Below are 13,449 nucleotides of genomic sequence, written 5' to 3' on the forward strand. Positions count from 1 at the left end.
GAGGGGTAAGACAATTTGCGATTTTAAAGAAGCGAAAATAGTTGTAGTGTTATTTTACAAAGGTTATTAACCAAAAGTGAAAAATTTAGTCTGGTGTGTATTTGTGAAAGAGAAACGATGGTTCTTGATTTATTTGGGGCCCTCAAAGGTGCACTGAAATTTGCAACCTATTCCATCGACGACAGCGTATGTAGATTACATTACAAAGCTACAGTGTTGATTCTAACTGCGTTCAGCCTGTTAGTAACAAGCACCCAGTACTTTGGTGATCCAATTGACTGTGTGTCCACGGATGACATTCCTCAAAATCTTTTAGATACATACTGCTGGATTCACACTACCTTCACTCTTCCGTCTGCGATGGATCTTAAAGTTGGAGTCGAAGTTGTGGCCCCTGGAGTTAAGAAGACAGAGGTCGGAGAAAAGAAGGTTTACCACACCTATTATCAGTGGGTGTGTTTTGTTCTCTTTCTTCAGGCGGCGATGTTTTACCTGCCGAGGTACCTCTGGAAAATATGGGAAGGCTCTCTGGTAAAGAACTTGGTGTCGTCTCTAAACTCTCCTGTTTTAAGTTTTGAAGCCAAGTCGGAGGCCGTGTCTCTGGTGGTTGAATATCTTAAGACTCACTTGAATAACCACGGTAGGTACATTGGCTATTTCGTTATCACCGAAATAATGTATTTTGTTAATGTAATCGGTCAGATGTACCTAATAGATAAGTTCCTGGGCGGAGAGTTCACAACTTATGGAACAGACGTAATCAAATTTGCTAGAACTGAACAGCGAGATCGAGTTGATCCAATGATAAGAGTCTTCCCAAGAATGACCAAGTGCTCGTTCTACCAGTTCGGTTCCTCTGGTGATGTAAAGAAACATGACACCCTATGCATGTTATCTCTGAATATTATCAATGAAAAGATATACATATTTTTATGGTTCTGGTTGGTTATGTTGTGCGTTGTAAGTGGCATTAAGTTGGTTTACAGAATTTTTACCCTCCTTTGGCGAAACGGACGTCATCTTATTTTGAAAGCTAGAGCAAATATGGCAAATCAGGCGGACGTTGATACTGTGTGTAACTATTGTTACGCAGGTGATTGGTTTCTAATCTACCTTCTGTGTAAAAACATGGACGCCGTCCACTTTAAGGAGTTGATGGCGAGCTTTGCGAAAGAGCTAGAAGAAAACAAAGATTTCTTAAGGAAACGGAACAACAAAGACAAGGAATACACAGTGTAACGGTAACTAATGTGTGGATGATCGCGGTTCATTCTAATAAACGTTCTTCTCAGTGGACTTTAACAAGTTATTACATTCTAGTATCATTTTGTTTTGTATTTATCTCCAGCGGTGAAATCCATCGGACGTTCTTGGTACACGCAAATAACCTTGGCACAAATGTTGGAGGGAGATTAAAACATTACGGTTAAGTAACAAACAGTTGACTTTCTAAAACTAAAATTCTTGTAATTGTTAGCTTTGTGTTTTTGCTAATGAATTACGAAACAAATTCTTGAGTGCATCAATTGTTGGAAAGATTGTCACACTTAAGCTGTACGTTCACTTGAACCCTATCCTTTTGTTTGGACTACGACTCTAACGTATAACCAAAGTGCTTATTTGATTAATGTTTAATTAAACAATGAAGACTTGAGTTATTAACCGTATTGGTGTGTTTTGGTTATAGGATTATGCTTAAATTAAGCGCTGACATATAATGTTTTTACAAAATATGGAAGTTATGTAATTTACATGCTTGTAAGGTTCTCACTAGTAAATGCTTTATCTTGTATTGATTAAGTTTCTTTGAATGTTGTTAACATTATCGAATATGTATGCTCATCACTTGTTTTCAGTGGTTATTTAATTACAATTAGAGCAGCATTTTTTATATGAATATTTTTAAAAATCATAACTTGTTTTTTGCTCTAGATTGTCTTCCATATTTCTAAGACTGAAGTCTGCGAATTATGCCCAAAATCTTATAAAATAATTAAGATTTTCACGAGTTTCTCGTGAAACTAAACTTGTATGAATTAAAATATTCCATTTTGGAATCCAGCTTTTAATGTTCGGAACGTTTATCCACAATAACAAAACATACCGATAGATTTGAGTCTGCGACAAAAGTTTAAGTAGTCCTAAACTTTGTAAACTTTGAGAACGGCTGTTCTGGTCTATTGTATGAGTGTAATTGTGCCAAAAGACGAGAACTATTTTTCAAATTATTCTTAAATGTGTAGTCACTTTTTGGAGCTACGGAATTTTTACTTTTAAGTTAAAAATGAATTATTTAAATAAGGAAGTTTTGTGATATGTTTAACATTCTTTTGCTGTAACCACAAGGAGGCGCCCCGAGCAAAAGTTCTAGAAGTTAACACGTCTGGACTTTGGCTGCTCTAGAAACGTTGACGTTTCGGCTACAATACTTCGGTAAGTTGTTTTTGTTGGATAAACCCAGGGCGGGGTAACCTTCGTTTTGTGAACAATCAACAGGAAGGAAGTACGTGTTGTAAGAAATTTTATCTTGGAAACCATTGGGTGACTAGTTATCTAACATCCTGTGTACGGTGTGTTTATTAGTAAACGAATATACGGGTAAGTAGGCAATGACTTCGGCTCTAATTAGCTTAGTGAGTCCAGTTAGGACCGAAACACTAATTTCTAATGTTTTAGATTATTAAAACATTTTAATTCAATTAATCTTCCAAAAGTGTAATTTTATTTCGTAGCCCTTGTGATTTGTGTCAAAGTAAACGATGGGCTTGCTGATCGCAGCCCCTCCCTTTCGTATAAAAATCCACCTTGTGGTTTTCAATAGAATTAGTAGTAAGATAAAGATTTTTTACAAAATGTGTACACAGTATTTCCCTGTTAAGGAAGCTAACATAGTTCAGTTAGCTGTAACCTTTAATTTTCGTGGGTTTCTGAATCAACTTGCCTTCGTGTCCACTATAGTCTTTAGCCAGTTTTAGGTGTGTGTGATATCCAATCATATCTTTTATAAAAAGGAATGCACTAAAGACTGGTTTCTAATTGGATTTCTTTGTTTCCTTCTAAAGGCTCTGGGATGACGGGAGAAAACAGACCAGTTAAACTCCATCACTTCCCTCCAAATGAAGTAAACAAATAAAACGGGTGTTTTTATCTCCCAATTTGTTGACATGGTTGTAATCACTTTCTGAGCAACTACTTTGTGTTGGTTTTGTTACCGAATAATGTTAGTGGATATTACACTAATACTAATCTGTGTAGATGTTGTAGGTTTGAGAACTTCAAATTCAAGTCTCTCTGGAAGCCGTAACGTCGTCGTTTCTTTCAACAGCCACCCATAAGTTTTTAAATCTAGTATATTGCTCTGAAACTTCTAACTATACAGGAGTAAGCCTCAGTGTATATAACACTAGTGTGTTATGGTCAGTATTTAGAAATGGTTGTTTTAAAGTCGTTGTAACATATATTCTATAGATCAGAATGAAATCAGAGGTTTAATATTGCTGATTTCTCCTAAAAGCATTAGTGTGTGTGTGTGTGTGTGTGTGACAGAAATGATGGAGGGGCAAATGACGCTCTGACTCCATATTGTATTTAATTTGCTCCCACCAAAGATTTATAGTTTTCAGTTTCTGTGCCATTCAGTTAACCCGTGTTTTATAAGATGATATAAAACCTTATGTTTTTGTTTCATTATGAAGTTTCTCTTGTTTACTTTTTATTTCAGTTTACATTTGACTAAAATCCTGTAACCATTTTGGTGATTACATTAAAAGTGAAATCTTAATGTGGTATCTTTTGTCTTTACTCGTGAAAAGAATAATAATACTTACAAATAAACAAACAAAAGCCACCGTACGTAAGCAGCAGTAAGAAAGACTGATATGTGACAAGGACTATAGTTCCATTATTTGTTAGTATTCGATGTTCATTTTAAACCATAAAGTTGTATATTTGTTTTGGAGCCCGGTGGTTGATGTGTCCGACTTTCAGTTGGAGATTACCAAGGTTGGGTTCCATTAGTTCCCACTTCAAAAATAGCACCTCGTTCTTTGGATTCATAGGTGCTTCATAAAAGTGGCTGTCACTAGTTTTACTAGTTGGAGTATCCGTTGGACAAGTGAAATTAAAACTCCTTTGTAACAAAAAAAACTACAAAACAAAACAAAACTGGCTTCTGATTTTTTCTTGGTATAAATATTAAGTGTAATATTAAAAGTACCAGTAATAGAGAAGTTTTGAAACGTGAATTCATTCTGGTATTGGGAAGTGTATACATTTTCCAGAATATAAGTACGGAATCCAAGTATTCCCTTTACCCATGACGTTTCTCCGCTAATTCTGTATTAGCGTGCTAAGCTCGGTGCTGATTGGTCAAGAAACGTGGAAACGTGTAAGGATCAGGTTAATTATACCTAGTAGTGTCCGGTGTGGGATAAGTTATTAGAAAATTGTGGCCTCAAACACTACGTGACTGTCTATTCATAATGTAACTTGTCTCTTGGTAAAACCCAAGTTCACATTAGTAGCTTGAATTTTCTAAATATCGTGATAAGGTTACTTCCCTCCCGGATAAAATTAGTATTTCTTATTACAGCGCCATCTACACATTTGAGAACTAAATATTACTAGTCTGAGAGAGGTAGTTAATCCAATAAATGATAATCTTAAAATCCCCCTAAGCAGATGTTAAGCATATTATAATTTTGTCCGTGTGTGTCTGAGATAATGTATCTTTAACGTCATCAGATCAAGGCTTAATATCGGCTGCTTATCACATCAAGGCTTAACATCGGCTGCTTACAGCGCAGAATCCAAACACAGTTCAAGTAATTTTGCCTTCTATCACTTTGCAACCATAGTAACGAAATGTTGACTGTTTAACAGTATTGTTATTTAAGGACATTAAAAAAAAAATAATAATGGAAAGACACTTTTGGTTATACTTTATAAACATATCGGACCATCTTGTTTCCCAAGACAACCGTCAATTAATTAGAATACGGAAGACCAGTTACTGTTCATCGCTCATTGCCACAATGTCTAGTGTTGTATAAAACGTAATCCCCTGGTGGGGTAGCGATAAGTCTTCCGGTTTACAACGCTGAAAACAGCGGTTCGATTTTTCTCAACAGGTAACTCGATATGGCTTTGTAATAAAACAACAACAACAAACTCAAAACGAACTGAAGAATATTTTAACGGAAAGTTTTTCCCAACGTTTCGTTCACTAGAGGAATCGAAGCTTGTATTTTAACGTTACATAGTTGTAAAATATTCAATGTATATTAATGTCTGATGTACATTAAAAAACAAACAAAGCGCTTTAATCAGTAGAAGGAAGGACATGATTGGTGTATTTGATACAAGTTGATAATATTGCAGGCGGAAATAGTTTACTACGAATATGCAATTTTCAACTACGTTTTAATAAAACTTTGCTATATTATTTTAATGTAATATCCTGATTCGACTTTAAACAGATTAATGTCTGAAATACAGAACGAATTAATTTTAAGTTTGTTTTTTTATGTGAAGAGTTTAAACGTAACGGAAAGTGTGTTTAAAATGTGCAAACTGAGCTGTTTGCACGGGGGGTTTATCCCTCCTGTTGAATGATTACAAAGCCGACGAGAAGCACCACCACGCAGATCGCTGGCTGACGGAAATCCAGGATTAGTTTTGCTATGAACTGGTTGACCCATAACGTCTTGTAACAGACGATACGTTCTATTGTTCGTAACTTTCAAAATTTAAACGAACAAGTCTTAACACAGTTTTAATAATCTTTGTTTGTTGTTTTCGTGAGAACTAATTGCTTTATCAAAATCTTAACCCTTTATTGCGTGACAATTATTTGCTTAGCATGACGTTCAATTTTAGTGGTTCCTATTTTGGCGAGTCTTATTTTTTATATCAACGTTTCTTCCTGGTTTTCTTATTTGTATAATAATTCAATATCTTAAACTGCCAGGAAGTTGCAAAAAGGAAAAGTCGTGGATTTGGAAGACAAGTAACCTTCCAGAGAGAAAACAAAACCCTCTAGGGAACAATGGGACAGAAACACAGTAAAGAACCTCTGATCCTAAAGTAAAAGGGTTTGTTTTAAATTTGGCGCAAAGTTACACTAGGGCTATCAGTGCTAGCCGTCTCTAATGTAGCAGTGAAGACCCACCGCCAACTCAGTTTATTCTTTTACTAATGAATAGTGGGATTTACCGTCACATTATAATAACTCAATAAAAGGACGAGCATGTTTGGTCGGACGGTTATTGTTTGTTGATTATTGAGCAGAAGGCTACACAATGGCATATCTATGCTCTGCTCACCACGGGTATCGAAACCCAATTTCTAGCGTTGTAAGTCAGTAGACATGCCGCTGTGCCACTGATAGGACAACTAAAACGGGAAAAGTGAACTGGATGGTTAACGCTACGAAGGTCGACTCGGTGTTTAGAACTTTGGTTGCAATTATCTTTAAGGAATACAAGACAAACGTTTTTAAGGTACAAATGATAAACGACGGATATCGAAACGTTTTGGTGTTAACGCACAGTTGGCAGGGAAACACGCTAATGACAAAATATGACAATAGATGACGCTGCAAGTGGTTTTTTGAAACCGTATATACTTGCACACGAATATTACAATTATCGTGCGTTAACACTAAGACAAATATTGATATGAAAGATCGTGGTGCTTTATGCTATTGTGTGTGTTCTATAGTTTGTTATCGACGGAAAATATGTTGAATTTGAAATGGGACAGGGGAACATTTATGAAAAACTGTTTATTCCCTACCGCTGAGGGATATATCAAATAGAAATATAAAGTTCTTACTCTCCTGGTTTCATTTTAGAAACTATTTTGGAAATTTCAAAACACTTTAAACGCAATCAGGAATCCATAATAGTTATAACTGAAAAAAGGCTTAACTTTCACAAATTAGAAAAGTTCTACCACGTATAATAAATGAAATTCGTTTATAATAAATCATGCCAGTAACTAATTTGTCGCATCTAGGTCGGGCATAGCCAGATGATTAAGACACTCGACTTCTAACCTGAGAGTCGCGGGTTCGAATCCCCGTCTCACTAAACGTGCTCACCCTTTCAGCAGTGGGGTCGTTATAATGTGACGGTCAATCCCACTATTAGTTGGTAAAAGAGTAGCTCAAGAGTTGGCGGTGGGTGGTGATGACTAATTGCCTTCCCTCTGGTCTTACGCTGCTAAATTAGGAATGGGTAGCGCAGACAGCCTTTGTGTAGCTTTGCGCGAAACTTAAAACAAACTAAAACAAATTATTGCATCTTCCAGACAATGTTGCGAGTATTTAATACATCAAAGATATTGGTTAGTGAGGTTATAATGCAGGAACTATGTGTTTGTGGATTGTTCTAGGACGTGGACGTTGTAACGCTTCTGATGTCATTTCACAAACTTGTAGCGCGCACAAACACACACACAAGGCGCATGCGCACTTTGTAATATTGAGTCTGCGGAAACATTACAAGCTTATTTGAAACAACGACCGTCATATTAATCAAAACTAATACAATGTTGATAAATTAATTTTTTTAAAGTTAAATATGTATATGGCAAATTTGGTCATTTATCAGCAAAACAAATTAAGTCTTTTATAAATAATGAGTTGTTATTGATCGTTTGATATGAATCACCTTGATGCTGATACCATGTCAGCGCCACTTGTGGGATTTTTTCACACACACGGTCCCACATTTGTTTTTTATACGGTTGCAAAGCAGATAGGATGAATGGTTTTACCACCATGAACTATACGTATTTAAACAAATATTAAATTGTGTTGGTTCTGTGTACTAATATGGTAAACGAAACTGAAGAATCCTTGTGGTAAAGCTGGGTTTGTGGACAATCTGGAATACTCATAGAAAGATTGAGTTTGTGGACAGTCTGGAATACTCCTAGAAAGATTGGGTTTGTGGACAGTCTGGAATACTCCTAGAAAGATTGGGTTTGTGGACAGTCTGGAATACTCCTGGAAAGATTGGGTTTGTGGACAGTCTGGAATACTCCTAGAAAGATTGGATTTGTGGACAGTCTGGAATACTCCTAGATAGATTGGGTTTGTGGACAGTCTGGAATACTCATAGAAAGATTGGGTTTGTGGACAGTCTGGAATACTCCTAGAAAGATTGGGTTTGTGGACAGTCTGGAATACTCCTAGAAAGATTGGATTTGTGGACAGTCTGGAATACTCCTAGAAAGATTGGATTTGTGGACAGTCTGGAATACTCCTAGAAAGATTGGATTTGTGGACAGTCTCGAATACTCATAGAAAGATTGGGTTTGTGGACAGTCTGGAATACTCCTAGAAAGATTGGATTTGTGGACAGTCTGGAATACTCCTAGAAAGATTGGATTTGTGGACAGTCTGGAATACTCCTAGAAAGATTGGGTTTGTGGACAGTCTGGAATACTCCTAGAAAGATTTGGTTTGTGGACAGTCTGGAATACTCCTAGACAGATTGGATTTGTGGACAGTCTGGAATACTCCTAGAAAGATTGGATTTGTGGACAGTCTGGAATACTCCTAGAAAGATTGGGTTTGTGGACAGTGTGGAATACTCCTAGAAAGATTGGGTTTGTGGACAGTCTGGAATACTCCTAGAAAGATTGGATTTGTGGACAGTCTGGAATACTCCTAGAAAGATTGGATTTGTGGACAGTCTGGAATACTCATAGAAAGATTGGGTTTGTGGCCAGTCTGGAATACTCCTAGAAAGATTGGGTTTGTGGACAGTCTGGAATACTCCTAGAAAGATTGGATTTGTGGACAGTCTGGAATACTCCTAGAAAGATTGGGTTTGTGGCCAGTCTGGAATACTCATAGAAAGATTGGGTTTGTGGACAGTCTGGAATACTCATAGAAAGATTGGGTTTGTGGACAGTCTGGAATACTCCTAGAAAGATTGGGTTTGTGGACAGTCTCGAATACTCATAGAAAGATTGGGTTTGTGGACAGTCTCGAATACTCATAGAAAGATTGGATTTGTGGACAGTCTGGAATACTCCTAGAAAGATTGGGTTTGTGGACAGTCTCGAATACTCATAGAAAGATTGGGTTTGTGGACAGTCTGGAATACTCCTAGAAAGATTGGATTTGTGGACAGTCTGGAATACTCCTAGAAAGATTGGGTTTGTGGACAGTCTGGAATACTCCTAGAAAGATTGGGTTTGTGGACAGTCTGGAATACTCCTAGAAAGATTGGATTTGTGGACAGTCTGGAATACTAGAAAGATTGGATTTGTGGACAGTCTGGAATACTCATAGAAAGATTGGGTTTGTGGCCAGTCTGGAATACTCATAGAAAGATTGGGTTTGTGGACAGTCTGGAATACTCCTAGAAAGATTGGGTTTGTGGACAGTCTGGAATACTCATAGAAAGATTGGGTTTGTGGACAGTCTGGAATACTCCTAGAAAGATTGGGTTTGTGGACAGTCTCGAATACTCAGAAAGATTGGGTTTGTGGACAGTCTCGAATACTCATAGAAAGATTGGATTTGTGGACAGTCTGGAATACTCCTAGAAAGATTGGGTTTGTGGACAGTCTCGAATACTCATAGAAAGATTGGATTTGTGGACAGTCTGGAATGAAAGATGGACAGTCTGGAATACTCCTAGAAAGATTGGATTTGTGGACAGTCTGGAATACTCCTAGAAAGATTGGATTTGTGGACAGTCTGGAATACTCCTAGAAAGATTGGATTTGTGGACAGTCTGGAATACTCCTAGAAAGATTGGGTTTGTGGACAGTCTGGAATACTCCTAGAAAGATTGGGTTTGTGGACAGTCTGGAATACTCCTAGAAAGATTGGATTTGTGGACAGTCTGGAATACTCCTAGAAAGATTGGATTTGTGGACAGTCTGGAATACTCCTAGAAAGATTGGGTTTGTGGACAGTCTGAATACTCTAGAAATTGGGTTGTGGACAGTCTGGAATACCCTAGACACCCTGGGTTTGTGGACAGTCTGGAATACTCAGAAATGGAGTTTGTTGACAGTCCAATCCCTAACCTCAACGATCTAAAGGAGGAATAAACCATCAAATACAGATGTGACACTCAGAATTCTTTACCTGCAGAATATACATTTGTAGATGTGACACTCAGAATTCTTTACCTGCATGAATATACATTTGTAGATGTGACACTCAGAATTATTTACCTGCATCAATATACAGTTGTAGATGTGACAGTCAGAATTCTTTACCTGCATGAATATACATTTGTAAATGTGATGAACAAACCGTTACACCCTGTAGTCCTGGAAGGCAAAATGGAGTGTCTTGAAAGGCCAATCCCTAACCTCAACGATCTAAAGGAGGAATAAACCATCAACTACAGATGTGACACTCAGAATTCTTTACCTGCATGAATATACAGTTGTGGATGTGACAGTCAGAATTCTTTACCTGTATAAATATACAGTTTTTTTATTCATAAACTAAAGTTGTATTTGAAATACCACAAAGTAATCCTGTATTTATGGTAGTTTTCTCTATCTGGTGAGTGAATACATGAACTGGTCAGAAGGCGTGTACATATGACTTGTGTAGAATTTTGTTTTAAAGTTTGGTGCTGTATTTGTATAACCAAACCCTGTACGAAATTACATCTATGTTTTTGTTTGGGATTTCGCGCAAAACTACTCGAGGGCTATCTGCGCTAGCCGTCCCTAATTTAGCAGTGTAAGACTAGAGGAAAGGCAACTAGTCATCACTACCCACCGCCAACTCTTGGGATACTCTTTTACCAACGAATAGTGGGATTGACCGTCACATTATGACGCCCCCACGCTGAAAAGGCATGTTTTGTGCGACGGTGACGCGAACCCGCGACCCTCAGGTTACGAGTCGCACGCCTTAACACGCTTAGCCATGCCGGGCCTTACCTATATATTTTCGCTGTTTAACTAGTAAGCGGCTAATGTTATCAATGTATTAAGATAATTTGGCCCCCCGCTAGTACAGCGGTATGTCTCCGGATTTACAACGCTAAAATCAGTTTCCCTCGGTGGGCTGAGCAGATAGCCTTTGTGGCTTTGCTAAAAGAAAAACACACAAACACACAAAACACACATAACTTGAGACGGATTACTGTACCTCAACAAAACTAGGAGATAAACGTTTAGTGTTCGCAATTTATTTCGCCCAATAAATATTTAGGATAATTAGATAATGTGAAGCTAGAGTCTGTATCTATTCAGTTACATCTCGCACTTAAAAATAATACTGAGAATTATTAAACATGTAGGTGAAGAGTAGGGTACATATGGGATCGCTAATCACATTGAGTATGTGCTGTCATCTAGTGATGAGAAACAAAACTACATTAATGCTCCTGTAAAATATTGTCAATGAACGAGTACAGTTTTTGACACTATTACAACTTACAACAATAACAAATAAATATGACTGTAAGTAGTCTTATAATTCTAAGTGTCTTTCATAGTTATTTGGAAATTACAAACTGGAGGGCGGATAAGTGCTCTGTGTACTGTTGAAGAGTGTGACACATGTAAGTAACCGAATAAGTGCTCTGTGTACTGTTGAAGAGTGTGACACATGTAAGTAACCGAATAAGTGCTCTGTGTACTGTTGAAGAGTGTGACACATGTAAGTAACCGAATAAGTGCTCTGTGTACTGTTGAAGAGTGTGACACATGTAAGTAACCGAATAAGTGCTCTGTGTACTGTTGAAGAGTGTGACACATGTAAGTAACTGAACCCAGGTAAGTGTGGTACCATGCACAAACAAGATAAAATTTATAATGTATAACACAGGGGTTTATTCTTTCTACAAGTGTCGTAAAACTAATGGTTTATAATGTATAACACAGGGGTTTATTCTTTCTACAAGTGTATTTATAATGTATAACACAGGGGTTTATTCTTTCTACAAGTGTATTTATAATGTATAACACAGGGGTTTATTCTTTCTACAAGTGTATTTATAATGTATAACACAGGGTTTATTCTTTCTACAAGTGTCGTAAAACTAATGGTTTATAATGTATAACACAGGGGTTTATTCTTTCTACAAGTGTATTTATAATGTATAACACAGGGGTTTATTCTTTCTACAAGTGTATTTATAATGTATAACACAGGGGTTTATTCTTTCTACAAGTGTATTTATAATGTATAACACAGAGGTTTATTCTTTCTACAAGTGTATTTATAATGTATAACACAGAGGTTTATTCTTTCTACAAGTGTATTTATAATGTATAACACAGGGTTTATTCTTTCTACAAGTGTATTTATAATGTATAACACAGAGGTTTATTCTTTCTACAAGTGTCGTAAAACTAATGGTTTATAATGTATAACACAGGGGTTTATTCTTTCTACAAGTGTATTTATAATGTATAACACAGAGGTTTATTCTTTCTACAAGTGTCGTAAAACTAATGGTTTATAATGTATAACACAGGGGTTTATTCTTTCTACAAGTGTCGTAAAACTAATGGTTTATAATGTATAACACAGAGGTTTATTCTTTCTACAAGTGTCGTAAAACTAATGGTTTATAATGTATAACACAGGGGTTTATTCTTTCTACAAGTGTCGTAAAACTAATGGTTTATAATGTATAACACAGGGGTTTATTCTTTCTACAAGTGTCGTAAAACTAATGGTTTATAATGTATAACACAGGGGTTTATTCTTTCTACAAGTGTCGTAAAACTAATGGTTTATAATGTATAAAACAGGGGTTTATTCTTTCTACAAGTGTCGTAAAACTAATGGTTTATAATGTATAACACAGGGGTTTATTCTTTCTACAAGTGTCGTAAAACTAATGGTTTATAATGTATAACACAGAGGTTTATTCTTTCTACAAGTGTCGTAAAACTAATGGTTTATAATGTATAACACAGAGGTTTATTCTTTCTACAAGTGTCGTAAAACTAATGGTTTATAATGTATAACACAGAGCTTTATTCTTTCTACAAGTGTCGTAAAACTAATGGTTTGTTTTTTCTTTGTTAGATAATTTAGCCAGAGTGTTCATGTTGAAATTCAGTGGAATGGACGACAACTGTTTGTTGTAGAGGATGACGGTCTTCCGTCCTGGACCTGAAAACTTCCGAAACGTCGTCCACTACACCAGTGTTTCTGTGAAAGACGGTCTTCCCTGGACCCGAAAACTTCCGAAATGTCGTCCACTTCACCAGTGTTTCTGTGAAAGACGGTCTTCCGCCCTGGACCCGAAGACTTCCGAAACGTCGTCCACTACACCAGTGTTTCTGTGAAAGACGGTCTTCCGCCCTGGACCTGAAGATTTCCGAAACGTCGTCCACTACACCCGTGTTTCTGTGAAAGACGGCCTTCCGCCCTGGACCTGAAGACTTCCGAAACGTCGTCCACTACACCAGTGTTTCTGTGAAAGACGGTCTTCCGTCCTG

At 37.0% G+C, this 13,449-nt stretch overlaps 1 protein-coding gene across 1 annotated transcript; it reads left to right on the forward strand.

Annotated features, from left to right (window-relative positions):
* On the forward strand, nucleotides 1-3,781 carry LOC143247744 (innexin inx2-like). The gene is made up of 2 exons (XM_076496170.1): nucleotides 1-2,433; nucleotides 3,063-3,781. Exon 1 carries the CDS (start codon nucleotides 118-120, stop codon nucleotides 1,237-1,239), a length of 1,122 nt encoding a protein of 373 aa, XP_076352285.1. The 5' UTR covers nucleotides 1-117; the 3' UTR covers nucleotides 1,240-2,433; nucleotides 3,063-3,781.
* The last annotated feature ends 9,668 nt before the right edge of the window (nucleotides 3,782-13,449 follow it).

The sequence above is a fragment of the Tachypleus tridentatus genome, chromosome 3 (genome assembly GCF_004210375.1).
Source record: "Tachypleus tridentatus isolate NWPU-2018 chromosome 3, ASM421037v1, whole genome shotgun sequence".
Lineage (NCBI taxonomy): Eukaryota > Metazoa > Arthropoda > Merostomata > Xiphosura > Limulidae > Tachypleus > Tachypleus tridentatus.

Excerpts from the sequence above, each read along its gene's own strand:
- LOC143247744 (XM_076496170.1), top strand. The coding sequence starts at position 118 with ATGGTTCTTGATTTATTTGGGGCCCTCAAAGGTGCACTGAAATTTGCA.